This window comes from Trichomycterus rosablanca, chromosome 19 (assembly GCF_030014385.1).
Source record: "Trichomycterus rosablanca isolate fTriRos1 chromosome 19, fTriRos1.hap1, whole genome shotgun sequence".
Lineage (NCBI taxonomy): Eukaryota > Metazoa > Chordata > Actinopteri > Siluriformes > Trichomycteridae > Trichomycterus > Trichomycterus rosablanca.
In genome coordinates this window covers 14,741,308-14,768,075 of record NC_086006.1, presented here as the reverse complement: position 1 = coordinate 14,768,075, position 26,768 = coordinate 14,741,308, and the positions used below count along the sequence as shown (strand labels likewise).

General features: G+C 40.0%; 1 protein-coding gene across 6 annotated transcripts in view; it reads right to left on the bottom strand.

The window, feature by feature from the left end:
• The window catches only part of tns2a (tensin 2a), a 121,475-nt gene that overhangs the window by 15,421 nt on the left and 79,286 nt on the right, over positions 1-26,768 (bottom strand). For 4 of the 6 annotated variants that reach the window (XM_063016141.1, XM_063016139.1, XM_063016143.1 and 1 more), the window contains exons 4-19: positions 23,490-23,528; positions 22,331-22,372; positions 17,622-17,671; positions 15,662-15,845; positions 13,619-13,669; positions 13,393-13,515; positions 10,985-11,049; positions 10,660-10,743; positions 9,848-9,960; positions 8,003-8,063; positions 7,845-7,920; positions 7,510-7,639; positions 7,001-7,066; positions 2,912-3,028; positions 1,430-2,800; positions 615-780 (exon numbers count right to left, since the gene is read on the bottom strand). In XM_063016141.1, coding sequence (XP_062872211.1) covers positions 615-780; positions 1,430-2,800; positions 2,912-3,028; positions 7,001-7,066; positions 7,510-7,639; positions 7,845-7,920; positions 8,003-8,063; positions 9,848-9,960; positions 10,660-10,743; positions 10,985-11,049; positions 13,393-13,515; positions 13,619-13,669; positions 15,662-15,845; positions 17,622-17,671; positions 22,331-22,372; positions 23,490-23,528 — 2,738 coding nt within the window. Of the gene's footprint in view, positions 1-614; positions 781-1,429; positions 2,801-2,911; positions 3,029-7,000; positions 7,067-7,509; positions 7,640-7,844; positions 7,921-8,002; positions 8,064-9,847; positions 9,961-10,659; positions 10,744-10,984; positions 11,050-13,392; positions 13,516-13,618; positions 13,670-15,661; positions 15,846-17,621; positions 17,672-22,330; positions 22,373-23,489; positions 23,529-23,602; positions 23,643-26,768 lie in introns of those variants that run through there. The other 2 variants (XM_063016145.1, XM_063016142.1) reach the window with 2 other exon arrangements.

Below are 26,768 nucleotides of genomic sequence, written 5' to 3'. Positions count from 1 at the left end.
CCTTCTTCCCATTGTGCATCCTGGTGCCATGTGTTCCCCAGGTAAGCGATACACACGCACCCGGCCATCCACGTGATGTAAAAGAAAACATGATTCATCAGACCAGGCCACCTTTGTCCATTGCTCCGTGGTCCCATTCCGATGCTCAAGTGCCCATTGTTGGCACTTTCGACGGTGGACAGGGATCAGCATGGGCACCCTGACTGGTCTGTGGCTATGCAGCCCCATACACAACAAACTGTACCACTATTCCTTCCTTGGACCACTTTTGATAGATACTGACCACTGCAGACCGGGAACACCCCACAGGAGCTGCAGTTTTGGAGATGCTCTGACCCAGTCGTCTAGCCAACACAATTTGGCCCTTGTCAAACTTGCTGAAATCCTCACGCTTGCCCATTTGTCCTGCTTCTAACACATCAACTTTGAGGATAAAACGTTCACTTGCTACCTAATATATCCCACTCACTTAAAGGTGCCCTGATGAAGACATAATCAGTGTTATTAACTTCACCTTTCAGTGGTCATAATGTTATGCCTGGTTGGTGTATATAACAAATAAAAATGTGGTTAAATTCTTGTTCACCCTCTATGCATATTTAAAGCTAAGTCACCTTTCTTGTGTATGCATTGGGCTGCTGGTGTGAACTGGAGTGGGTGATCCAGACATATCTGAGGGAGTGGAACATGTTCCATGTGCATCACGATGCAGCCGCCTCAAGGAACCGTGTGTAACATGTTCACGCCATCCTATGTTCTCAGCTGGAACTCCTGGGCCATCTGTTTAAAGAACAAACAAGCAAACCAGCTTTAGTATCAGTTTATTAGTATCACTGAGTATGACCTAGTAACTGTATTATTATAAACTGACAAGAAATGTTAAGAGCTGTGCATCTTTTTAAGAGTTACATTGAAAAATGTAAAAAAACAAACAAACTGGCACCTAGAAAGGTTCTCAGGTGGCACAGTGGCCTTATGCGCTAGCCCAACACTGCTGAGGTCTGAGTTTGTATCTCAGCTGTGCTATCGACAGGCAGGGCGCCTACACAGACATGATTGGCTGTCTGTCGGGAGGGATGGTTGTAGGGATTCCTTATAATTGGGCATCTGGGCAACTGGTTTACGGTGCCTACACAGAGATGGTGAATAATAAAGAGCAATGTGTGACATTCCGATTGCAATACTGCCCTCTGTGTGAACCTGTCTCTAGCAGGTGAAAAGAAGTGGTTCGCAAGATTGCCAAGTGTGTCAGGTATGGATCTCTAGTAGTCAGAAGGTTTCAGGTTCATTGTTGGGCTCTTAAGCAAAGCCCTTAACCCTCAATTGCTCAAATTGTATTCAGTCATAACCTAAGTCGATCTGTCAAATGCCGCAAATGTGAATAGGTAATTGGATACAACTAGACAAAAGAAAACATGTTGTGTCTGACCTGTGTGTGTGTTGGAGCTATAGTGCTGTGGATGGGGTTCTGTATGACTGTAGCATGAAGAGTAGTTGGACGGCAGTGGAGAGGTGGAGTCTGACTGGTAGCCCGAAGCATACCCGCGACTCTCAGAGGGTGAAGGCTGGTAAGGTGAGCAGTGGCACATCTGGTGGGATGCCTGGCAACTGCTAGAGCTGTTGCTATATTTTGCATCCAGGTGAGCATGTCCGTGTGACCTTGATGGCTCGGGATAGGCTGGGTGTCCCTGAGGGAGTGGGTCAAAGGTAAAAGCTGGGTCGTGACCTGCAGGGCCATACGGTGACAGGGCAGCCCTTCGGTGCCAGTACTCGGCTTCTCGTTCTCTCTCCCACTGCAGCTCTGCCTCTCTGTCTCGGTCCCAGTGAAGTGAAACTTCTCGAGCCTGTCTCAGCCCAGCTTCTCTCTCCCAGTGCATATTGCGTCTCGGGACCTCAGACTCTCTGCCTCGTCGTAAGCCACCGTCTCTGGGAAGATCCTCCCTTTCCCAGTGCAATCCTTCACCTCTGTCAAGCCGTAATGCGTGGAAGTCCTCTCGTCTCATGCAACAGTCACGGCAGGGGCAGCCGGGTGGTGGCAGGAGGCTGTCCACAAGCATCACATCATGGTAAGTGCTGGCTGTCTTGGGATGGTGTGGGTGGTTTGGGTGGTGCTGAGTGTAGGGGACGAATTCGTCTGCCCTGCACAGAAGCCGTCCGCTTGGAGAAATTGTGTGAGGATGAGGGCAAAGGTCCTGGTTAGGATACGGGCAAACATGCCTGGAAGGACCATGCAGGTAGTGCTGTGAGCCTTGCTGCCTATCCCATAAGAGGTCTGGAGGTGGGAGAGACTGGTGTGGCTGGCCGCTGTGGTGCTGGCATAACCCAAGCATTGTTGGTGACGTATGACCATTGGAGGAGGAACGGTCAAGGCAGTATCCATTGGGTAAGTGCTGGATGTCAGAGCAGCGCTGTGATCTGTAGCCTACACGGCATGAACATGAACGAGCAAGATGTGAGCCAGTAGGTTCAGGGGACAGGGAGTCACCATCATCCAAAATGGCTGTCTCTCGTTCATGATCTCTGCCAGGCCTTTCACCCTCGATTCCACCAAGAAGTCGCTCTAGCTCCTCGCGCTCCTGCTGGGTGGGAGGAGGCCGTCTGGGTGAGTCCTCAAGACGATCGGGTGGAGCCGACGAATGCCCAGAGTCTGTGCTGACTGAGAGGAGATGACTTGGTCTTTCTGCAGAGCTCCGTCCTGGGCTGCCATTGGTGGATGCGAGGGGGGAGGAGCCAGCAGCACGTCGCTTCTTCACCTGAGCGTACAGGCTGCCGTCCAGAGGCCCTCGGGTGTGCCCAATATCTAAAGAAAAATAAATAATATCAGTAAACTTAGCACGAAGTAGAAACACATTTTTTGCTTAAAATGTTTTAAATGTTATGTGTAAATGGTGTGTAAAACAGGTTGTTATACCATCTAGAGTGTCCTCATATCTCTGGTTAAAGTTCTCATAAGAGTCCCAGCGCACCACTTGATCAGCTGTGTTATAGTCAACGGTGACTGCCGGATCATTCCGCTGGTATTCTCGTCCTAAAGCACACAAACATTTACTTTGACCTTAGGTCATTAAAAGCCTTGCTATCTTTAACATGTATTTCAGTGCTATCCTTGTTTTTCACAGTACTAAAAATGCATTAAGATAAGATAAAATAAGATAAGATAAGATAAGACTTTATTGATCCCCTTAGGGAAATTAACTTGTTACAGCAGTATGAAGACAGGAAAAAAACAGAAATACAACAAAGTTAAAATATTGCACACATTTAATTTACTCTAAAAATATCTAAAAAAAAATATATATATACATTCAGATATGCAAAATATAGTAAGTATTGCACTTATTGTAAAATAAGTTACATGTTGCACCTCTTATTCCGCCATGAACATGTAAGATTAGGTATGAGTGAGATATTACATATTATTACTGTTGTAAGCCCTAATGGCTGCTGGAATGAAACATCCTGCGGTAGCGCTCCTTCTTGCACATGGGGTGGAGGAGTCTGGTACTGAAGGAGCTTGTTAGATCCCCTAGTGACTCATGTAGTGGATGTGTGGTGTTGTCCAGGATGGATGACAGCTTGGCTATCATCCTCCTTTCTCCCACCTCCTCTACAGGTTGGAGAGGACAGTTCAAGACAGAGCTCGCTTTCTTGATCAGCTTGTTCAGTCTTTTTCTGTCTCTCTCCGAGATTGCACCACCCCAGCACACCACTCCATAGAAGATGGCTGATGCTACCACAGTGTCATAAAAGGATCTTAGCAGTGGTCGGCACACTCCAAAGGACCTCAGTCTCCTCAGTAGGTGGAGGCGACTTTGGCCCTTTCTATATAGGGCATCCGAGTTGCTAGACCAGTCCAGTTTGTTATTGAGGTGAACACCCAGGTATTTGTACTCCTTCACCATCTCAATGTTCAAACCAAGAATGCTCACAGGTGTGGTGTGATGAAACTTTTTTCTGAAGTCGATCACCAATTCTTTAGTTTTACTGGTGTTAATGTGAAGCACATTTAGTTCACACAAGGTAACAAAGTCCCTGATGATACTCCTGTATTCCGGTTTGTTCCCGTCAGATAAACATCCAACAATGGCTGTCGTCTGAGAACTTTTGCAGGAAACAGTCTTGTGTGTTATGTCGAAAGTCTGAGGTGTATACTGAAAAAAGAAATGGAGAGAGGACAGTCCCTTGTGGTGCCCCTGTACTGCTAACTGTTGGACACACAGTCCTGAAGCCTCACGTACTGTGGTCTGTTGGAGAGGTAGTCAATCGTCCACGCGGTGAGGTGACGGTCAATTCCAGTTATTTTTTCTATTTATTTATTTTTCTAATATAACGTTATTTGTAAATGAAGAAATGGTACCAAGATCAGGACTGTCCAGATTATAACATTTTAACGGACGACTGCCATAAAAATGCAGATACATAATTACATTTATTTTTCCTTTTGATTTTAGAGCAGACGTTTTTGCAGTTATCTTAAAAAATGACAATTAGCTCTAAAGTCTGGTAATTAAGCAATAATGTAATAATTTTGACAGGCATAACCAAAAATTATCCCATTATTCTTCCACAGTGCACAAAAAGCTTCAGAATAGTTATGGATTGATGAGCTCATTAACAACAACAAACAATTTTTTTTTTACTATTGTCATAAATCGTGTATGAATTATGACTATTTGCACATATTAAAGATCATTTGGTTTTCCTGATCAAATGACCACTAAATTTTCCACCTAATTAAACAAAATTAGAATCAGATGTCTGCTGTAGAAAAGATACCAAAAACTGTATGGCATGCAATTCTTCTGCTTTCCTGGCAGATGGTGGCAGCTATTCACATGGTACTTCATTGCAGAGATGTCACAAGTCACAAAATACAAGTCCAAGTCAAGTCATAAGTCTAAGTCAAGTCTTAATGTCCAGAGACATGTTCAGCTCTACAACCAATCTCCCACGGAATCAGAGTAATTGGGACAGGTAAACTTCAAAGATTAAAAGTCGTTCGTTGCAACCCAAAACCAAGACCAAACACAAGTTACATGTCTCACACGACTTCCACTCATGCACACACACATGCACACACACACACAGAGATTAGTTATTTATCTGTAACCTTCATACACCCTGCCTTAATAATAATGGAAAGATTATTGTTCATGAGTAATTTTTGACAAAACAGAGTCAAGTTGGGAGTCATTAGGAGCGAGTTGCAAGTCGAGTTCATTCATTCACTGAATGTTTTACCACTGCCTTATACTGGTCAGGGTCGTGGTGGGTGCAATTTATTGGGTAAAGGTAGGAAACACCCTGAACAGGTCACCAGTCGATCACAGGGCAAACACACACATACACACACTCACAGTCACACCTAGGGCAATTTTGTATCACCTGACTGCATGTCTTTGGACTGTGGTAAAGACTGGACCCGCGAACATGGACAGAACATGCAAACTTTACACAGAAAGGACCCATATCGCTCCACCTGGGAATCAAACCCAGGACCTTCTTGATGTGAGGCAACAGTGCTACCCACTGAGCCACCCTGCAAGTCAAGTCTAAAGTGTATTTGTATGTGACCTAGTGCAACTCGACTTAATTGTGCAACTCATTCAATAGTTTAATTTGCTGCATATGTGTCATAAATGCTTTTATCACTCCATCATTTCATATTTAACATTTTATGTGTGGAATACACTCCATTAGCAGTATATTCTTAATATGATGTCAATTGTTCTCTGAAAGACTTTTATTTAAATGGAAGCAAAGATCTGTAAAATTTCTTAATTTCTTTTTTCTTAAGGTCCATAGATTGTTGATTTTAATGTAGTTATCTTAAATATTAATTAACGTTTTTCTGTAATAAATTTTTTTATTATTTTTGTTACCTGGTGATTAATGTTATAGATAGATAGATAGATAGATAGATAGATAGATAGATAGATAGATAGATAGATAGATAGATAGATAGATAGATAGATAGATAGATAGATAGATACTTTATTAATCCCAAATGAAATTAAGGCCTCAGTAGCAAGTTACATAAATCAAAAGTCAAAAGTAATAGTACACACAACAGATATTCACATTATACAAAGAAGTATCTGTATAATCACAACAACACTCAGACAACACACTACAACAACAGGACCTGAGGGTACATATGGAGGTGTTATTTCGGTATTACATTGTAAGGCTGGTATAGATTGTAGGTAACAGCTGTAAAATTAAATAAATTATTAGCGAATTATAAAGTTTTTGAAGACCATGATGTTCTCTCTATGCTGAGATATCAAAACATCACTTCCCTAATTCCCTAACCTTTTAAAAATCAAAAACAAAAAAAATTGTTCTGAAGGTATAGACATTTTTATTATCTCTCTGAAATCTCAGTAAACAGAGAAAGAATATTTATTGATTCATACAAATGTAGTTCCAGACAGATAACATTTAATAAGCGATTTCAGTAAATGTATCAAGCTTTATATATCTTTTGTGGAATCTTTACCCACTGTTCTTGCAAAATTCTTTTTCCCCCCTGACTACTTGTCACAAGCTTTCTAAAAAAAGCTTTAAGAACCACATAGCTCTGCCCACTTAAATCTTAAAGCTAATTTGCATAATATGTGAAATCACAAATATATCTGAGCATATTCTAGTCTCTGAATTTTTAACCCACACACACAAATTTAGTATCAAAATAACCTCAAGCACTTGAACTTTCATAATAATTACAATTTTGTTCTTGTGCAAAAGCTTCTAGCTCATTGAGGTTTGATGCCTCTTGTGCAGCAACTGCTTACTTTAAATCCTATAAAAAATGTTCTATTAAATTTAAATCTCACGACTGGTGTTGAATAGTTGGCAGCATTAAATTATCCTGCTATTTTAAAATACCACATTTATTTTTCATTTTCATTTGCTGTATAATTCAACTGATAAAATCTTATACATGGGGTGTTGCAATACATGTGAGCAAAACACTGACTTTATATCACTAACGTACCTTTGATTTTCTCTGGTCCAGAAGAAAAGACAAACTCAACAGTTGCATCAGGTGGAAATCTGTCATCTACAGAGACCAGTAAGATATAGATGTCAGTGTAAACAATAAAAATCAAGCTTCAGTACTTGTTCTATAACTCAAAATTTTGAACTTTATCACTACTCTATAAACTGTCAGACAAATGAAATAACAGAAATGTTAAAGCTGTAGAATATTCTGAGCAGCTTAGGTTCATTCCCCAGTCCCATTATAAAGCCCGCAGAGAATGTAAAGAGCCATGTCATCTCAATTAGCCAGCTGTGGGAGACAGGTGTTCTCTATTGAGAACAGATCTGGTGAAATGACAGATATAATAAACAGCTATAAATCTAGCCTGTGGTTAAAACAGTCCCACTGGGGATCTTATAAAACACTCATACTGAATGATTGGAACAGGCTCGGGATTTAAGTTACAGGGTGTAGAACGGGTAGAAGAGATTAAAGATAGATTCATTGTTAAAATGATTAACCTGAGCAGGCTTCGTCGAGTTCTCCTTTCCCAAACCAGAGCTGTGTTCCATGGATGGTGCAGGTGTGAAACTGGAGCCGAAACACGGTGTCCCTCTCGGTGGCCTGTGCTCGTCTGTGATAACACTTCACCTGCAGAGGAAAGTGCCAAAGGGAGTTAAGCTTTCCAGTATTAAGCTTTTCTGAATCTCCTATTTTAATAAAGTAAATAGGATAATTTGATTAGCAAAATAAGGACTCTAAAATAAACTCTAAAACAACAAGGTCGAGGCACTCTGAAGTATAAAAAATGTGTTTTTTAAATGTTAAAAGAAGTTTGATAAACAGCTTTACACACCATAATGTCTCCTTTTAGCAACAAAGCAGGCTCAATGGTCACACACAGCTTCCTGCCTATAGAACCCTGCAAATCGCTGGAGAACACAACCACAAGTTTAAGATTTGCAGTCTGGGAATGCAAATAAAGCTAGAAACCTTTTAATTAACATAACTTACTATATGCCTGAGGTATAGACCAACTGCATGGCCTGATAGATCTTTAAGAAGGGCAGGTAGCCTGTTAATAAAGAGTGGGAGGGAAACAGAAGCAAGGGAGAAACATTCAGATCATTTGGATAAATAAAAAAAGTATATAGTTATTAAATAAATTGTTTTGTGAGGTACATGCTCGATAGCTAAGAATTGCCGAGTTTCCTTAGCTCAGGTTCTTTGTTAAGTGCAGTAATGATTTAAATCCTGTTTAAAATCTTCTGGTTTAACAATTATAAACACACCCAGTGTACCAGTGTATTTACTAGTAGTTTCTTTAGTGGTATCTGATGCACAGGAACATTGCTTCTTTACAAACTTGGACAAAACAAATAAATTTTTATGTTAATCCTGAAAAAAAAAAAGCTTCTAACTTGCAAACACTGGTATTAGTGACTTAGTCAGATAAATCTATTATATTGTGATAAAAAAAAAAAAAAAAACCTTAGGATTTTCCATATATGACTGTAAAGCGTCCAAAGGGTGCCAATATGTTTAAAAGAATAAATAAAGAAGTGCAAGGGAGTTGGGAAGTGTAGTCAGCAACACATTGCAGTGTCAGTAATAAAGTGTTGCATTATCTCCAAAAGTAACACTAACTGTCATGTTGCTTTTAACCAAACTTGTATTTAATATTAGGATTATACACTGTTGAGTCACATTATTATAACCACCAGCTAATATCCAGAGTAACCGCAGTGTGCAGCACAGACAGCAGCTTGGTGGGCTGCGAGTGACTCAATAAGGTCCTGGTAGGTTGTCACAGGTATCTGGAGCCATGCTGACTGCAGTGCATCCCACAGCTGCTGGAGGGTGCGTGGAGGATCCACAGAGCAAATATGACGTGGGTTCAAGTCTGGGGAATTGGGGGGCCAGGGTAGTACTTGGAAGTCTTAGTCATGCTCTTTTAACCAGTGTCAGACACTTCTAGCCATTGCCCAGACCATAACGTTGCCACAGTTGTCGAAAGTAGGAAGTGGTCATAATAATGTGACTTGACAGTGTACAAATAGTGCTCGGCTGGTGCAGCAGTCTATAACGCTGGCCCATTATTGGCTGGCTGGACATCTATACAGACATTATAGGCTATGTTTTTGGGTGGGGTTGGTAACCAAAGCCCTGCAATAGATTGGCGCCCTCTCCAGGCAGTGAACAGTGTTTTTCTGGTGGAACCGAACCTGACGTGACCCTGACCAGCATAAAGTAGTTAATAAAGATTTTGCCCTATAAACATTATTTTTTTGATATTTAAAAAAGCTTAGATGTACAAATTAGTCTTGATCTCTACAAATAGCAGCAACGAGGGAGCATTGCTTGATTTCTACATACTACACAAATACATCAACATATGGATAACTAATAGTGTTAATGTTACCATTCAATATATTAAAAACAGCTAAACAGATTAATTGAACATTAACATACTGTTTATGTGCTAAATAACTCAATTACTCAGTGTGACTTTCCTCTAACAGGGATTGTTTCTCAAATCCGATAATGACTATATTATTAGTTTGCTTGTAAACACAGTCCGTGAGAACATGATAGAGTGAGGGAGGAATGTGCTAAATGCTGCCAGGTCTCTCTCCTCTACTGCAGCAGATTAAAAACAAACATCTGTGTTTGCGAGAGTTTGTTTTAATGAGAAGTCATTACTGACATAGCAGTGTTAATGTATGAAGAACACAAATCACACCTACACACCATCACTAAAACATGTGCGTCAATGTGATAACTGAATCACGAAGAGCATTGGCTAATGATGAGGCAAAAAACCCAAAAAAAAAACACTGCACCACCTATCCCACTTACCTCCATCAGGATGAAACTTTGGGATGGTGGGAATAAGGATCTGATGCAGAAACAAAGGGCAGCTATTCATTTTTATGGCCCCAGACAGAAGTCCTCCAAAGTAATATATATACCTGCAGAGCAAAAAATAAAGAAATTAACAATTATTTTAAATTGCGTAGTGTGTTTTACCGCTGCCCCACCTGAGTGGCACTACAATATTTAATACTGGGCTTTTAAACTGTGCAACTGCACACAAACCTAAAATCAGTACATCGCCACTGGAGTAGTAAAACATTTTGCTACTAACAATTTCAAAAAGAAACATTTTCCCTCCCAATGTAGTTGTATCCAATTACCCGATTGCACATGTGCATCTTTTCACCAGAACAAGGCGAGTTCATATGTGGATCAGCTTATGAACTGAGGGCCACACCCTGATCACAGTATCCCCCGTCTCTGTGCAGGCACCATTTATCAGCGAGCAGAGGTCGTAACTGCGTCAGTTATGAGGAATCCCTGCCAGCAATCCACTCCAACGGATGAGCCAATCATTGTTTGTGTAGGCGCCCAGCCTGCCGTAGCAGAGCTGAGATTCGAATCGACAAGTTTGAGATGTCAGCTCTAGTGTGCTAGTGTGTTTTACCGCTGAGTGCCCAAGAAGAAACATTTTAGCCAGTACAGAGCCTGACCTGAACCCAATCAAGTTCTGAGATCAGAATGGCAACTATAAGCTGGGTCTTTTTCAACCTCACTAATGCTCTTCTGACTCTGATTGTCAAAGAAAATCCAAAACTGAAAGCAGATAACATTGATAAAAGGGGAAAAAGCACCTGTTCTGTGAGGGCTGGAGAGATGAAGACACTTTGTCCTCACAGAATTTCCTCATAGCCAGTGTGCTCAGAGCCTGATCTGCCCTGTAAAGACACACAAATCATTCACATACTGTACAAACAGGACATATCAACACAGCACACATTTCCAGTTTCCATTTCTTTGAGATTTTACTAGGGCTACACTATACAGGGTCCTCGGGTTTATTCTGTTATAACCCATTTCCTGTGGGAAGATTTACATGCTACACAAACACTACATCTGCTCTATTAAAGCTGGTTTATTAAAAATAAATAAAGGAGAGCATTGAGTGAGGACTCTTACCCTGCTGAAATCTTGCTGTAGTGCATGTAGGCAGCGATGATAACTCCTGTCTTTCCTTTATTGCCCTTTTAAAAAGAAGCCAGTTTAAAAGGTAAACAAAAGGAAATATTTCTCTATAAAAGAGATCCAAAGTAGTCTAAACCAAACACATGTGGTTATATGCATTAAACCCTGGGCTTTCTCAAAGCTTTTTTTATATGGAAAGTTGTCATCATCCTTTATAGGAATTTTAAAAGCTACTTCTTAACCAGAGAGAAAGCCCAGATAGAATCTATTTAGGTAATTCATCTGTGAATTTTCATTTGCACTTGGGTATTTTTAAAAAAAGTGTGAGAAGGCGGGACCTAAAGAGAAAGGTGAATTTAGTGCAAAAACATGCAAGAATAGCGTGTGCAGACTACAAAAGCCGAATCCCGTTCTAAATCACAGTTTCTAAATCATGGCCGGATGCATGTTTTTGGGTCCAAAAATGTCAGGGAAAAACAGGATGTATGGTCACCCAATTCTTACCCAATTTTGCATTATCCACCTCAATTTGAATCAGAGGTTTTCTTTTAAACAAATAAAAGCAACCATAAAACATTTACTTGAACGTGCATGTGGAGAAGGCACTAACTGCCACCTTCTGTACACATGAACTCATAGATGCTCAAGGTCTGATAATGAATGAAGATTTGCCATCTCTCTCATATATTGAGCCATTTGTTCTTTCTCAGACCTACCATGGATGAATGCTGCATTGCTGGGGCTCAAACTGGATGATAGGGCAGACACTATTCTGTGCCACTTGTGACATATCACCCACTGAACGGACTTATTTTTAAATGTAAATAAATTATTGTTGATTTTTAATTTGTATAAACGTGTACAAGTGTATTTATTTGCAAGTTCGGGCTTGTCAGGGCCAGTTTAATCATTTTCAGTACATGGAGGGAGATGTTATTTGACATGCTAGCGCGTTGTGTCACCTCATCCCATTGGTTTGAATGGCATGATGCTAACTGTGTTAGCTTAGTAAGCGAAACCCGATGCTCTAGTTGTCTGAGTAGTGCGTTCAAATAACCTGCCTTATGAGTCGATGAGAATCCTCTCTACTTAGGCAGCTGCCTATGTAAACAGTAAGACAGCAAGGCAGCTCGCTAGGTTTTCGAACACACCCATGGTTTGACAAGTTTGATGTGGTAAAACTCTAGTGGGCTTGCCTTGACCTCATCAAACAACTATAGCATAAATTAAAACAACAACAGCCTGGCCTCAAAATGCTTTTTAACTGAATGGGTATGATTTTCCACAGAGACACTTCAAACTCTATATTTTCATGTCTATGGTTTTAAAATGGGATTTCCAACAAGCTTACAGACCACATATTATTTAGAGATTGTTAATTAAAGTTTAGTGCCGGCAATGACAGTTTAATTGCAGTGAATTGCAGAATGTCTGTCCAACTTAGTCTTTTTTTGTCCAAATCATTTTATGTTAGTTTTTAAAAACAGAAGCTGTTTTTCGGGTGGTGCAAGGGTAAAATACGCTAACCCACTATTGCTGTGATCCGGGGTCAAATCAACTGGTCAGCTTCTACACAGACATGATGTTGGCTATGTCTGAGAGGGAATGGCCAGACATCATAGCCACTGAGAAAAGCACTTGTCAGTGTGCTCTCAATGCCTGGATTCAAAGGAGTGTTGCATCAGGAATGGCATCCAGCATAAAAACTGTGCCAAATCAGGTATGCAGACCAGAAAACTTCACAGTGGTGACCCATAAATAAAAGAGCAGGAGAAAAAAACAGAATCTGTCTATTGTCTGGCTCAAAACTTAAAAAATGGTCAATGGATCATTAAAGTAAGGCTGGGCAATATGTCAGCACATTAGTAGTTCTCAATAACAAGGAATAACTTATGTATGCTCAGTTTTGTTTAAAAAAATGGTATACAATATATAAAATATATTCTCACAAATGGTTGTACCCAGTTCAGTCACACTATGCCCCGTGTGTACCCTCCACTACTAGTGCCAGCACATCAACCAGACAGGAAAGGTTGCATTTGCAGTGGAAATTAGTAGAAACCAATCTGATTTCCCCTTCTTAAGACACAGTTGAGCACCTGGCAAGGCTGGTAGCACACTAAAATTTTAACTCAAGAGCTTAGACTGCTGAGCGCATACAGTTTTCTTTAATAAAATATATCACCCAACTATGTACTCTTCAAACTCTTTCCATCACCAAATGTAATCTCATACAACATTTAAGAATGTTGTAGTTTAACTAACAATAATATGAAAGTCCTTATCTGAACTTATTTTTATGATCATGATGCATGTACAGCATATACTAAGTGGCCTTTGACATCTTTCTGATAGCTTCGTCTAGTCTGCTAAACCTTCCCATGACACTCTTGACCTCTCACCTTGCAATGCAGAACCACCACATGCTGGGGATCAGAGTTCAGCCAAGTCTCCATGGCTTTGCACATGGAACATATCTTGTCTAGAGGGGGTGCATGAAGGTCAGGCCAGCCAAAGTCATGGACCTGAAACAGAGAGAAAGAAAAAGATTGAGGGAGAAACTCATATAGAGAGATGAGAATTTAGGCCTCTGTATGTATTTCAGTGACAAATCCTTGTAAAGCCTACCTTGGGATTAAGCCGTGTGATGTCATGCCTTCGTTCAGACAGGTTGAGCAACTGCAGAAAAAGATCAACACATCAAAAAAGAGCAGTGGATAAAAAGCCACAGGTTGCGTTTACAAAAACATTTTCCAGCTTTGTCAAGAGAGAAATGTAAACATTACCAATGTGTGCCAGTGCATGGCATGGCTGAAAATGTTAACTCCATCCTAAACTGCATAATGTTGTAATACACCGATCAGCCATAACATTAAAACCACCTCCTTGTTTCTACACTCACTGTGCATTTTATCAGCTCCACTTACCATATAGAAGCACTTTGTAGTTCTACAATTACTGACTGTAGTCCATCTGTTTCTCTGCATGCATTGTTAGCCCCCATTCATGCTGTTCTTCAATGGTCAGGACCCCCATTGTATTGTTTGGGTGTTGGATCATTCTCAGCACTGAAGTGACACTGACATGGTGGTGGTGTGTTAGTGTGTGTTGTGCTGGAATGAGTGGATAAGACAGCAGTGCTGATGGAGTTTTTAAACACCTCACTGTCACTGCTGGACTGAGAATAGTCCACCAACCCAAAATATCCAGTCAACAGTGCCCCGTGGGCAGCGTCCTGTGACCACTGATGAAGGTCTCAAAGATGACCAACTCAAAGAGCAGCAATATATGAGCGATCGTCTCTGACTTTACATCTACAAGGTGGACCAACTAGGTAGGAGTGTCTAATAGAATGGACAGTGAGTGGACACGGTATTTAAAAACTCCAGCAGTGCTGCTGTGTCTGATCCACTCACACCAGCACAATACACACTAACACACCACCACCATGTCAGTGTCACTGCAGTGCTGAGAATGTAATTTGGTTTAAACCAATGTTACCTATTTACCTTCACCAATCACTGTGGAAATGGACACAGATTTGGGGTTTTTCAGGCTCAGAGAAAAACTTTTCTGAGCTGGCTCAGATATAAAAAACCCACTCCGCCAACCAAAGTGTCTTTCTGATAGTTCTGAGTCACTGAACTCTTAAACAAACTGGTTATAGTGTGTGACTCTATTAATAAGTTGAATGACAAATGAAGTATTAATGACAAATAAAAGGCATATCTAAAAATGACTGTAGAAACTTAACATAAACAGTTGTTTCCAGACAGGTTTACTGCATACTCCAAAGTAACAAATATGTTAGGATTTTAACGTCATGTTTTATACTTTGGTTACATTCATGACATAACAGTTAATTACTGGTTACACAAGAGTCATCAATTCCAGTGTTTTTAATGTCAAACACAGTCTGTATATATTTGAATCTCCAATTCACCTCACTTGCATGTCTTTGTACTGTGGGAGGTAACCAGAGCTCCCAGAGTAAACCCCCAACAGACACGGGAAGAACATGCAAACTCCACACAAAGAGGACCCAGACCACTTCACCTGGGAATCAAACCCAGGACCTTCTTGCTGTGAGGCGCACTCTTAATTTGATTTAGGAAATATTAAATAAGTTATTTTAAAACAGGCTTTTTCACTCAGGTGGCGCAGAAATTCAGGGCTCCCATCCCCAGCAGTGCTATTGGCTGGTCGAGCATACAGACTACAAACAGACATGATTGGATTGAATGTCTGAAGGGAAAGGGGGTGGACCAGGCCCTGCAATGAATTGCTGTCCTGTTTAGGGTTTGTTACTGCATTGCATCCAGTAAATCTGGGCAAACTGGACCAAGTGTGCCCTTGACCAGGATAAAAGCTATAGTTAAACATGAAAAGGAAATGGATAAAATTAAAAGCTTTATCACTGGAGCCACTAAACTATCACATATCTTGTGATATGTGGCTTACACAAAGAGAGAGGTACAGATCTGAATGCTTGAGTTCTAAAGTTAATGCAAGTTCAGGAAATAATAATGAAAAAATATGAAAGAATCTTCTATTTTATTATGTTTACACATATTGAAGCAATGTAATTTCTGACAAGAAAAATGTCCCTGTGTACGCAGAAAACAGAGCCTACTGTTCACACAGTGAACTGCAAATCAAGGCACTACTGACCAAAAACTTGTCCTGATGTTTGGACTTTAGCATGGAGGCCACCTCTTTGAGATTAAGCCGATAGCGCTGCTCTTCCAGCAAAGGGGGAAAGAAGACGGAAATGATGCGTTCGGTAATATAGGTGAGATCAAAGTCATAGTGCCGCTCCATCACTCTGTCCATCACCCGATCCACACTTACACTCCTGACAGAAGAGAACAAAACATATAAGGTTTAAGTTTATGTTATATTGATTTAGTTCACTGATTTGATTTAGTTCACCATTTGTCTATGTTATTTTTAATAAAAGAAATCCAAGTGTTGGCAGTAAAAGCAGGCAGTTATATGTCATGCCAATAAAAATGCTTTAAAAGCTATGAAAGACAGAAGGAAAGGGATCGGGGTAAATAAGAGGGAGTTAGGAAAATCTCCCTAGTGTTTATTTTGCATCCAGGCTATGAAAATAAAGATATCTGCTATAGTTTCATTTCATTACTGTGTTAAACTAGATCACAGGTCATGTGCAGAGGGTTTGGATATGAAACCTTTAAGCTGTCAGTCTGTTTCAGCACATGCTTAGGTGATGACGTTTTACATATTACTTCAATTTGGAAGCCAGCGGAGATGACACTGATGAGTCACAGCAGTGCCTCGCTACAGATAAAACATTACATTTATGATCCTATACAGATATGCTGAGGTGTTGGAAATGAATCCATGAAGTTTAGAATAAGTTAATCTTCTGTTAAGGATAATTTACTCCAAATTCACACCAGATGAATCATGTAAGCAGCTTTTTAAGTGTCACCTAGCAATCAACTGACACTCGGTGTGCCTGTAAGTGGTACTGATAATAAGCACACTGGAGTGGGAATATTAATACAGAATGACAGGGAGGCTGCAATTGTATAAAAACATAGTCCATTCCGCTGAATCGGTGCCATTTCTGTCCCCAGGACATCATATGTATAAATGTATGTGAGAATTAACTTTAAAATGCATTTTTTAAATTTAGCAGTGTCCTGCACATTGATCTAATTGCAAATTTATGATTTAAACTCCCTATAACACTGAAAAAATAGTATTTTTTCATGTCCAAACTCCATATCCCATCTATGCTTTTAATATTTGTTTTCCAAATGAAATTCATAATAATGTGGTTAGAACACATGTTTTAGTCATGATCTCAGGTTTTTACTTAGTCCTGTAACCCCAACATATTCATCCTTCTGAAAAATTTGGATATATTCTACATTTTTAACAGAAATGTACATTATCTGTATCTACTGTAAAGTAAGTTCTTCCCTTTCCCCCCTGTATGTTTAATAATATTCTAACTAAGATTGTAAGAACTAATATTCCAAGATTAATAACTAAGAACTACCGGAGGCAACACCGAGTTTCAAACCGAGGAGTTCAGAAACTCGGTGCTGGTAAAAATAACATTTTTGATAAATCACTAGACTGTGCCTAGTGTTCTCAAGCTTTTAGCACGAACTCTATTCTGCTATATTTTATGTATTTACTAATTCTATGTTAAAAACTCAGTCCTGTTACTTTTACTCCTGTTACTCATATACAACCATCTTCAACTTAGAAACCTTGTAAAACTAAACAAAGTTGTCTGAGATTGATCAATACACATTCTGAGTAGTTAAGTGTGTTTGTTACTAGATTCAGTGTTGAACAAAGATAAAAAATGAAGTTTCACTACACACAAATGGCACCCATTCGGTGGAATGGCCCACATAACTTGTGACAGTGGGGCAGTCATCAACCAGCATGTAGACAATCTCAATTTAATTTAGGTTCTTTCTAATTTTTATTTCAAATATTTAAAGCAGCTATTGTTTGTGTGTGTGTCAGATGCATAGATGAAAGTGTGACGGATGTTGAAATACCACCTCAGAAATACCTGTGCATGCAATGTGAATGGGCCTTCCATGCTAACAGCTCTGAAATGTAATGGCAGCATATTTACCTGGGTAGAGTGCTTCTCTGTTTGGTGTACGTCAAAGACTTGGTTGAACCCTGAACACAAGAACCAGAATTAAAAGAACTGGATCAGAACTATTGTGTTACATTACATTAGATAACATTTGGTCTAGAACATGTGTTTTACAGTAAATACTGCTTTAATAATAATAATAATAATAAGTTATACTTATATAGCGCCTTTCACAAACCCAAGGTCGCTTTACATTAAGGATAAGGAAACACACAGAAAATAAACAGAAAATATACACATCGCAGAAAATGAACAGAAAATAATCAATCACACAAAATTGAACAGAGAAAAAACAATCACACAAAATAGACAGAAAATTAATAAACAATCACACAAACTTGAACAGAAAATAAAACAATCACACCGAAATAGCAGAAGAAGAAGTGAGATAGTGCTGAGAGAAAAGGTGAGTCTCTAGGAGAATTTTAAATTCAGAGAGAGAGGAAGTGGAACGTAAAGAGGAAGGAAGAGAGTTCCAGAGCGAGGGGGCAGCAACACTAAAGGAACGACCGCCCATGGTACTGAGCCTGTGCCTAGGAACAACCAGGAGACCAGCATCTGATGACCTTAAATTCCTAGATGGAGTGTGGAACCTGAGAAGGTCCATCAAGTAAGCCGGACCTGACCCATGAAGTTCCTTAAGAGTGAGAAGCAGAATTTTGTATTGAATATGCTTATTAATGGGCAGCCAGTGAAGCTGCTTAAGGACAGGAGTGATGTGATCATATTTTTTGGTGTGAGTGAGGATCCGAGCAGCGGAGTTTTGAACAATTTGCAGGGGGCGAAGTGACCTGGAAGGAAGCCCATAAAGCAGAGAGTTGCAATAGTCCAGCCGAGAGATCACAAAAGCATGGACGAGAGTCTCTGCTGCCCTAGAGGACAGTAAAGGGCGGATACGGGCAATATTACGTAAATGGTAGAAGGCTGACCTGGATAGCGATTTTATGTGTGGTTCGAAAGACAGAGGAGAGTCAAATATGACACCAAGATTGCGTACAGCAGGTTTGACATCGATATCGTTTATAGGAAGGACCAAATCACTGAGAGAGTCACCAGAAACTCTGTTTTGTGTGCATTTAGTAACAGAAAATTTGCTCTAAGCCATGAGTTCAGCTCAATGAGACACCTAGTTAGGGGAGTGGGAGGAAAATTGTCAGAGGGTTTAAAGCTGAGATAAACCTGAGTGTCATCAGCATAACAATGAAAGTTCAAACCATAATGTCGAAAAATATTGCCAAGAGGGAGAATGTAGATGATAAATAGGAGAGGTCCAAGGACGGAACCCTGAGGTACACCTTGTGTGGTAGAGACTGTGTCCGATACATGATTTCCAATACAAATAAAGTGATGCCTATCAGTAAGATATGATTTAAAGCAGCACAATACAGTCCCTGAGAGACCAATCTCAGAGAGCCTGGTTAAGAGACGGTTGTGGTTAACTGTATCGAAGGCAGCAGTAAGGTCCAGAAGAAGTAGGATTGAAGCAGAACCTTTATAGGCAGAGAGAAGGTGGTCATTCAGAACACAAAAAGAGCAGTCTCAGTACTATGGTGGGAATGAAAACCAGACTGGAATCTTTCAAAGAGTTCATTTGAGTTTAGAAAGTCAAGAAGCTGGGAGGCAACAACTTTTTGTAGAACTTTGGAAATAAAGGGAAGATTGGAAATCGGCCTGAAGTTGCTCAGGACTGATCTATCAAGGTCCGGTTTTTTAATGATTGGGCTTACGGCAGCAGTTTTTAAAGTAGCCGGAACACAGCCAGAGGAGAGTGAGAGATTGACTAGGTGTGAGGTTCAGACTAGGGATGCATTAATACAATTTTTTCCCAACCGAGTACAAGTACAAGAACATGTATTTTCGTACTTGTCGATACCGATACCAATACCAATACCTATTGGATCAGATATCTGACATGCTAGAAAACTCGGCTAGCCGGTCGGATCGAGTTTTTGGGTAGTTCACACTTAGCGATCGAGAGCCGAGTTTTGATCGCCGAGCGAATGCCGAGTTGCTCCCGAGCCGGCAAATCTAGCGCGACCAGTCGCCGAGCGAAAATCAGGGCAAAAATCGTGTAGTGTGAACTAGGCTTAACGCAGCAACGTGCACTAGGCACACGGTATCGGATGTTTAGTATCGGAGCCTCGTTTGCGAGTACGAGTACAAGTTAATGAGCGCGGTATCGGGCAAATACCCGATACCAGTATCGGTACTCATGCATCTCTAGTTCAGACAAAACAGAAACACAACGCTGAAGAAGATAGGTGGGAGCAGGGTCAAGTTGTGAAGATGAAGACTTGGAATTGTTATTATTTTAACAATATTAGCTGAGTCAATTAGAGAAAAGGTAGAGAATGAAAACGCTGGGGGAAAAGATGAGAGAAACTCAGGATGGTCAGCAGGGGAATTCAGCAAGTCCTGATAAATGGTTGACACCTTGTCATCGAAAAAACTCAGGAATGCAATACATAAATCAGTTGAAGCAGCCAGTAAATCAGACGGAGGGTGCAGGAGCTTATTCACAATTGAGAAAAGAAGTTTGGGGTTCTGTTCAGCTTTTAGAAGTACATCTGCATAATAAGCGGAGCGAGCACTATTTAGAGCAACCTTGTATTTAGACAGGTGATCAGTATAAACCAAAAGGTGAACTTGCAACCCAGATTTCTTATATAGACGCTCAAAGCACGGAGTGTAGGAGTAAACTAGGGAGCCCTGTGGGTAGAGGGCACAGATCTGGTTTTAACAAGGTGTCAAGGTGTCAAGACAAGCAGCAAGGGTCTGATTATAAAATAGAACAGCCTCATCAACAGAGTGCACAGAGTTAATTAGAGCAAAATTGGACGTATTTAAAAGGGCAGACAGAGCGAGAGGATCAACAGCTTTTACATTACGATAAGAGAGTACAGTTTTAGGGCGGCATTTGATAGCAGGTAGAGACAGTGAAGCATAAATTAGTAAATGGTCAGATACGCCTGTACAATGGCCGGTCAAATTATTGATAATCCCACTCGTCGAACAGATTATGTCCAGAATGTGTCCTTTCTTGTGAGTCGGAAAATCCACATGTTGTGTAAGATCAAAACAACTCAAAAGAGATAGGAATTCAGAGGCAGAAGAGGATCCAGAATCAAGGTGAATATTGTAATCACCAAGCACAACAAGTGAGGAAGAAAGAGGACTGACGGAGGCCAAAATCTCCCCAAATTCTAACAGAAGAGCAGGGATTGAACTCTTAGGAGGACGGTAAATGAGCATGAAGATAGTTGGGCTACGTCCAAGAGCCTTGAGCACCCTAAATTCAAAGGAGGAGACCTCCTGTAGATTACACATACACAGTTCTATTCCCCCTTTAAATAATACTGCCAACTTTGGCTATTTTAAATGATAACCAACGTATATCACAGGATACAAAATAAACCGATCACCCTTCAAGTATTGCAAATAGAAAACTGATTTGATGTTTATTTATTTGTTTATTAGGATTTTAGCGTCTTTTAACTTTTTCCTGTGAGGCTATTGTGCCAGTTTGTAATCTGCCGCAACCCCTCAATGGGTCGCCAAAAATGTAAGGGGTTGCGAGATTATCTTTTGTTTGAATGTATTACATTTTATTAAGAGTGTTTTCTTACTGTTTCGCCAAAATAAAGAAATGGACCGAATGCTCTGTCTACGTAAACTCAGATCTTTTTCTCTTTATTGAATAAAAAAAAAGTGAATGCTTTAGTTGTTACCTAGCTAAGGTACAAAGATAAAACAGTGGCTCCAGAGAAAAAAACAATAAAGTTCAGAGGAGCCATCTACACGTGGGTCTGTTTCTACATAAGCATCCTCAGGTATGACCCTGCATAAAACCGATAAGCAGAAGAAAAAACCTTCCTATAAGCTTTGGCACTATCAGAAAGAACATGTGGGGATTCATGTGCCAGGTCAGAAATAAAATGGCACACCCACTATGTGTGTTTCACTGTGATGTTCTTCCAGATGAGAGTTTAAAACCTGTCAAAACAAAAGAGGAACCTTGAAACAAGACATCCAGATCAGGTTTAAAAACCAGTACAGTTCCTTCAGCCAAAGTCATTTTCTTACTCTCCTTCCCTTTCCCCTTTATTCCTCACAGACTGGCTGCTTTGCTTTGACGTGTGTATTTTATTATGTTTTTATTGTTTGCATTGCACTTGTTGTTAAAAGTGAAGCCTTATAATTACTGCATCATAGCTTGTGATGCATATGTGCTTTCCGTTTTGTGGCATGGTTAATGGTTGAGGGAGGTTAGCCATGACAGTATGCTGTCAAATCAGTGGGTTAGGATAGAGGAGGTCGTGATACTTAACCATTTTTTGGGGGGAAGGGACTTACTTTTCTGCTCTAGTTGTTTATGACCAATGGGTGGGCACTCAGGTGGTGCAGCGATATATCACGCTAGCCCACTACTGCTGGGATCCAGGGTTCAAAACCCCCAGTAGTGCTATCAGCTGCTCGCGCATCTACATATAGACATGACTGGCAATGTCTAAATACTTTTTGTGGTCTGAATTTTCTATTTCTTAGAACTAGTTAACAGGAAACTGTTAGCGTTCCTATAGAAACTACAAACAGCATGCTGTTTATTCACTACTTGTGTTTACAACTGGTGAATAAAGGTAGACTTGTGTACTGTATCTGATGAATGGAATAAATACTCTTACCAGATGTTGAATGTGTCGAGAAGAGTTCGTTCCTCTCCGCTGCTGTAGATGAGAGACAAGATAAGGCATGAGAAACAAAACCAACAGACAATGTAAACAATGTACATTGTGTACTCTGCAGTTATACTGAACACTATAATACAGTAGGAGGAGTGAGAATCATCCAAAAGCCTGAGTTATTTGACTTTTATTGCTAATATAACTGTTCTCTATTCCAAATGAGCAACACTGAACTGTTTAGATAAAGGAAAATCATCTGGAGGGATCATCTGACCGCTGGAATTAATCGCCTGAGTCTTTCTGTTGCTTTCCATTACTTGTTTCAAGTTTCTCTACTGTGTTTTCTTCTCACCATCTTGGGCATGTTTTTCAAGCCTTTAGTCATACACTTAGCAATTAGGATGGTCAGCTACAACTGCTGTTCAAACAGCTGCTTGTTTTATTAACTATTTTTATTTCCCTTTTCTTGTTTTCTTGTTTTAGCCGACCGGTGGCAGTTCAGAATCTCGGCGCTTGTGTGCTAGTGGAATATCCCGCTGCGCCACCAGGGCGCCATAATCTAATAATCTTGAAACTTGATACAACTGGCAGTGGTAGTTTAGTGATTACGGTATTGGACTAGTAATCAGAAGGTTGCTGGTTCAAGCCCCACCATCAACAACTTGCCACTATGGGCCTCTAAGCAAAGCCCTTAACCCTCAATTGCTCAAACTGTATTCAGTAATATTTGTAAGTCGCTTTGGATAAAGGCGTCTGCTAAATGCCACAAATGTAAATGTAATAATCTTCTCAGCAATATCTGAATCCTACTAAACATCTTTGAAGGATTTCAGAGGGATCCTTGTTACCTTGGAGAAGTAAAGACTGTTTGGAAAAGAAAAAAAAGGGTAAAAATCTAAACCACAGTGCAGCAAAAAAAGCGTACTATTACTTATTTAAAACGTCTCAAGAGCTGTAATGGTAGCAACGGCTAATGTAATTCAACAAAGCTGGGTTTATGCTAATAAATACATACTTAGTGTTTATAAGCACAAAAAAGTTGAAGACATTGTGTGTAAATTTTATTTGCAAATGAAAGTATACTACATAAAAAGTGGCTAATATTTGTTCTAACTTTATAAAGCGAAATAAAAAACATATTACATAAAATCAGACTCACCAAATCAGAGGATGAGGCTGGTATACAAACTGTGCTGATCTGTAACAAATATCAAAGTTTAAAAGATATGACCACATCATCATCACTGATACTGTCTAACAAAATACACATACACACACACATGCAGCCCTGGCACCATTTCCTCTTAATGCTTTGTTGGTTTCTCTTTTTCCTCAGTATGGAGAATAAAAGGAAGGGAGTGGTACACTGGGATGAGGCAGAGGAAATGCTTCCTTAGAATGAAAGATAAGCTAGGAAAAATCATCACACACATGCTGCTGACAGAAAAAGAGAGAAAAGAATTGAAAGGACTGGTGCAAATTAGGGTTGTGTTAGATATGTTCCTTATGTTGTCCATATACTTATGGTACTGTGATTTTGCTCTACTTCTTAGTATTTTCAGATGTGATACTCTTAGATCAGGTTTGCTACAAAAAAAGAAAAGATATTTTTGTATTTTGATAAAATACAGTACATATATATAATTTAGTAAGGAATAATCATACCATATAGGGCAGCTGTAGCCTAGTGGTTAAGGTACTGGACTAGTCATCAGATGGTTGCCAGTTCAAGTCCCACCTCTGCCAGGTTGCCACTGTTGGGCCCTTAACCCTCAATTGCTTAGATTGTATACTTTCAGTCACTTTGGATAAAAGTGTCTGCTAACGCCAAAAAATTTAATCCTAAACTTGAATGCTAAACAGCCCTTTTGACCATGAAAATAGTGTAGTGTGTGTGTGTGTGAATGAAGCAGTTTTCACACTGCATAGTGTTGAGTAACATAACATAAAGTAAGTGAGTACTCACTAGTCATTTACACTACATGAATTTCAAGGTGTTCAGATCGCTGTACAGTTCACACTACACAACTTGATCTCTTGTAATCGGGAGTTTTTTCGTCATTGTAGTTTTCACACTACACAACTAATTGGCGATAGGGGATGACACAATACACGATCTATTACCATGAGGAATCGCAGGAGAGTCTATCTGGTCTCCCAAACTACGTTTTGTCACAAGAACACACGCGAGAAGTGACGAGGGGTTTAATGATACCATGTGTATGAAGTGTTTTCTCTTCCAAAAATGCACGTCAACAAGAAGCGAGCGATCAGAGTTGTTTGTGTGCTGACATGCAGAGCAAAAACAAAGAGGAAAAAAAATTATTCTGGGTAAAGGAGTGGATTTAGCTATGTAATCAGCAGGGTCTGTCGGTTCTGTTCTGCAGAGAGAGTTGGAGGTAAATAAATATTTTTTGCAATGCAATGTTGGTATTATGGTTTGGCACAAATACTGTAAAGCTTGTGTGTGTGCATGTATTCTGAAACTATATTACACCCCTGACTGACACATTTACAGCTCCTCCCCCGGGTTTGCCTTCACTCTGTATCTTGCAATTGTATTGGCTGTAGTTTGACACCACACTCACTGCCAGTTACAACCTGATTTTCCTCTGAGTTGGCACATCTAGTGAAAATCAGGCAACTAGGCATTATGGACATCCTTTCAGACAATACTTTTATCTCAAATAAACTTGCACAAATTCTTATTCTGTACACTTAAATTAGCAGTGGGTTTTTTAAATCTTGGCAACGGTAGCTGGCCCACCCGGAGTGTTTCAACAGCTCATCCAAAAAAGTCACAAAAGAATCCAAACAAACATCCAAAGAACTACAGCCCTCATCTGCCCAAAAAAGTTGAGCTTTTGAAGTTGGACAGAGTATTTATGTGAGAGTTGCAAAGCTAAAATGACTTCTAATGAAGAGGAAAACCAAGCCTTGTCTCACATTTTTGTAAGGTAAGGTTACCACTGCATTTTACAATTAAAAAAAAATTATACAGACAGTCAATCATAAAAGTTCCTCCCAGCATGAAATGACAGTTTGTGTTTCCTTCCAAACCATGACAACAGACCACTGTTCCAAGTACTTTTTAACAAGTGCAGTCAATCTAGCCTTATTTCTCTGGCCAAAGTTACCAGCTGTGGTCAATTACAATCACTAACAAGAATGAAAAGACCATGCCACAAAGTTAAAAGAAATAATGGACCACTACACCACTAAATTAATGACACACAAAAAACTCAGGAACAAAACTAGTCCATAATAGCTGTCAGCATTTATGTAAAGTTCTGGAAACTTTGACTGTCCTTACTTTAAAAAAAAAAAAAAAAACTCACAAAAAAGTGCTGTGCTGTTTGTGTGTTCATAGACAGTCATGCTTACGTAATGACCCACCGCCCCCCAAGCACATCCGCTTCCCAATCCCATCATGCCATGTTGTTTGGCCACAGGAAAGGGCTGAGGCCAGAAGATCTTACTGCAGTGGCCTTGGTTTGGGACACTGTGCGTATAAATATGCTCTGTATACATGACAGTGGTTATCAGATTGTGTATTTTGGTTGTATGACACATCAAAGCAACTTTGCATGATGCATGGTTTGTTTGTTGCATATTAGTAAGGATCTTTCCAGAAACTGCAATTAGAGTCGTGTGAGTAAAAAGTATAATATGAGTGTCAGCACTTTAGAAAAGCAAAATAATTTAATCTGATGAGACTCATGAAGAGAATGTGCATAGAGACAGTGAGTGTGTACAGTCTGAGTGTTTATGTGTTGCTAGGTGGGCTCTGATTTTAATATTGAATTTCCCTAGCCTTCGGCTCAGACACTGTTGAGGACAGCAAAAAATTTGTTTATTCAGAAAATATTTTGCTTAGATACTCTCAAACATGTAAAACAGAAAAATACAGTCATATCCTTTTTGGAAGCTGGGGTCAGAGCGCAGGGTCGACTATTGTACGGCGCACCTGGAGCAGACAGGGTTAACCATGCTCAAGGACCCAACAGTGGCTGCATAGCAGACCCTGGATTTGAACCAACAATCTTCCTATTGATAGCCCAAAGCTCTTCCCACTAGGCTACAACTGTCCTGTTCATGAGTATATAGTACACTTTTTGTATATTTGTAAATCTACTATTTGCAGTGCCCCAAAAATATTCTGCCCATATTCTGCCACTATTATTTTTTATTTTTTTATTATTTTTTACATCTAATTATTAGATTATGTGTTTCAGCCATACTCATTACCACCAGGTATATAAAATCAATGAAATAAAATGAATGCAATGCTTTTAATCTTGCTGCACAAAGCAAGGTCCACGAGGACATGGTTTGGTAAGTGTGGTGTGGAGGAACTCCAGTGGACTGCACAGAGCTCCTACTGGACACCTTTAGGATAAAAAATGCTCATTCAAATGTTTTGGGATAAGATGTCCAA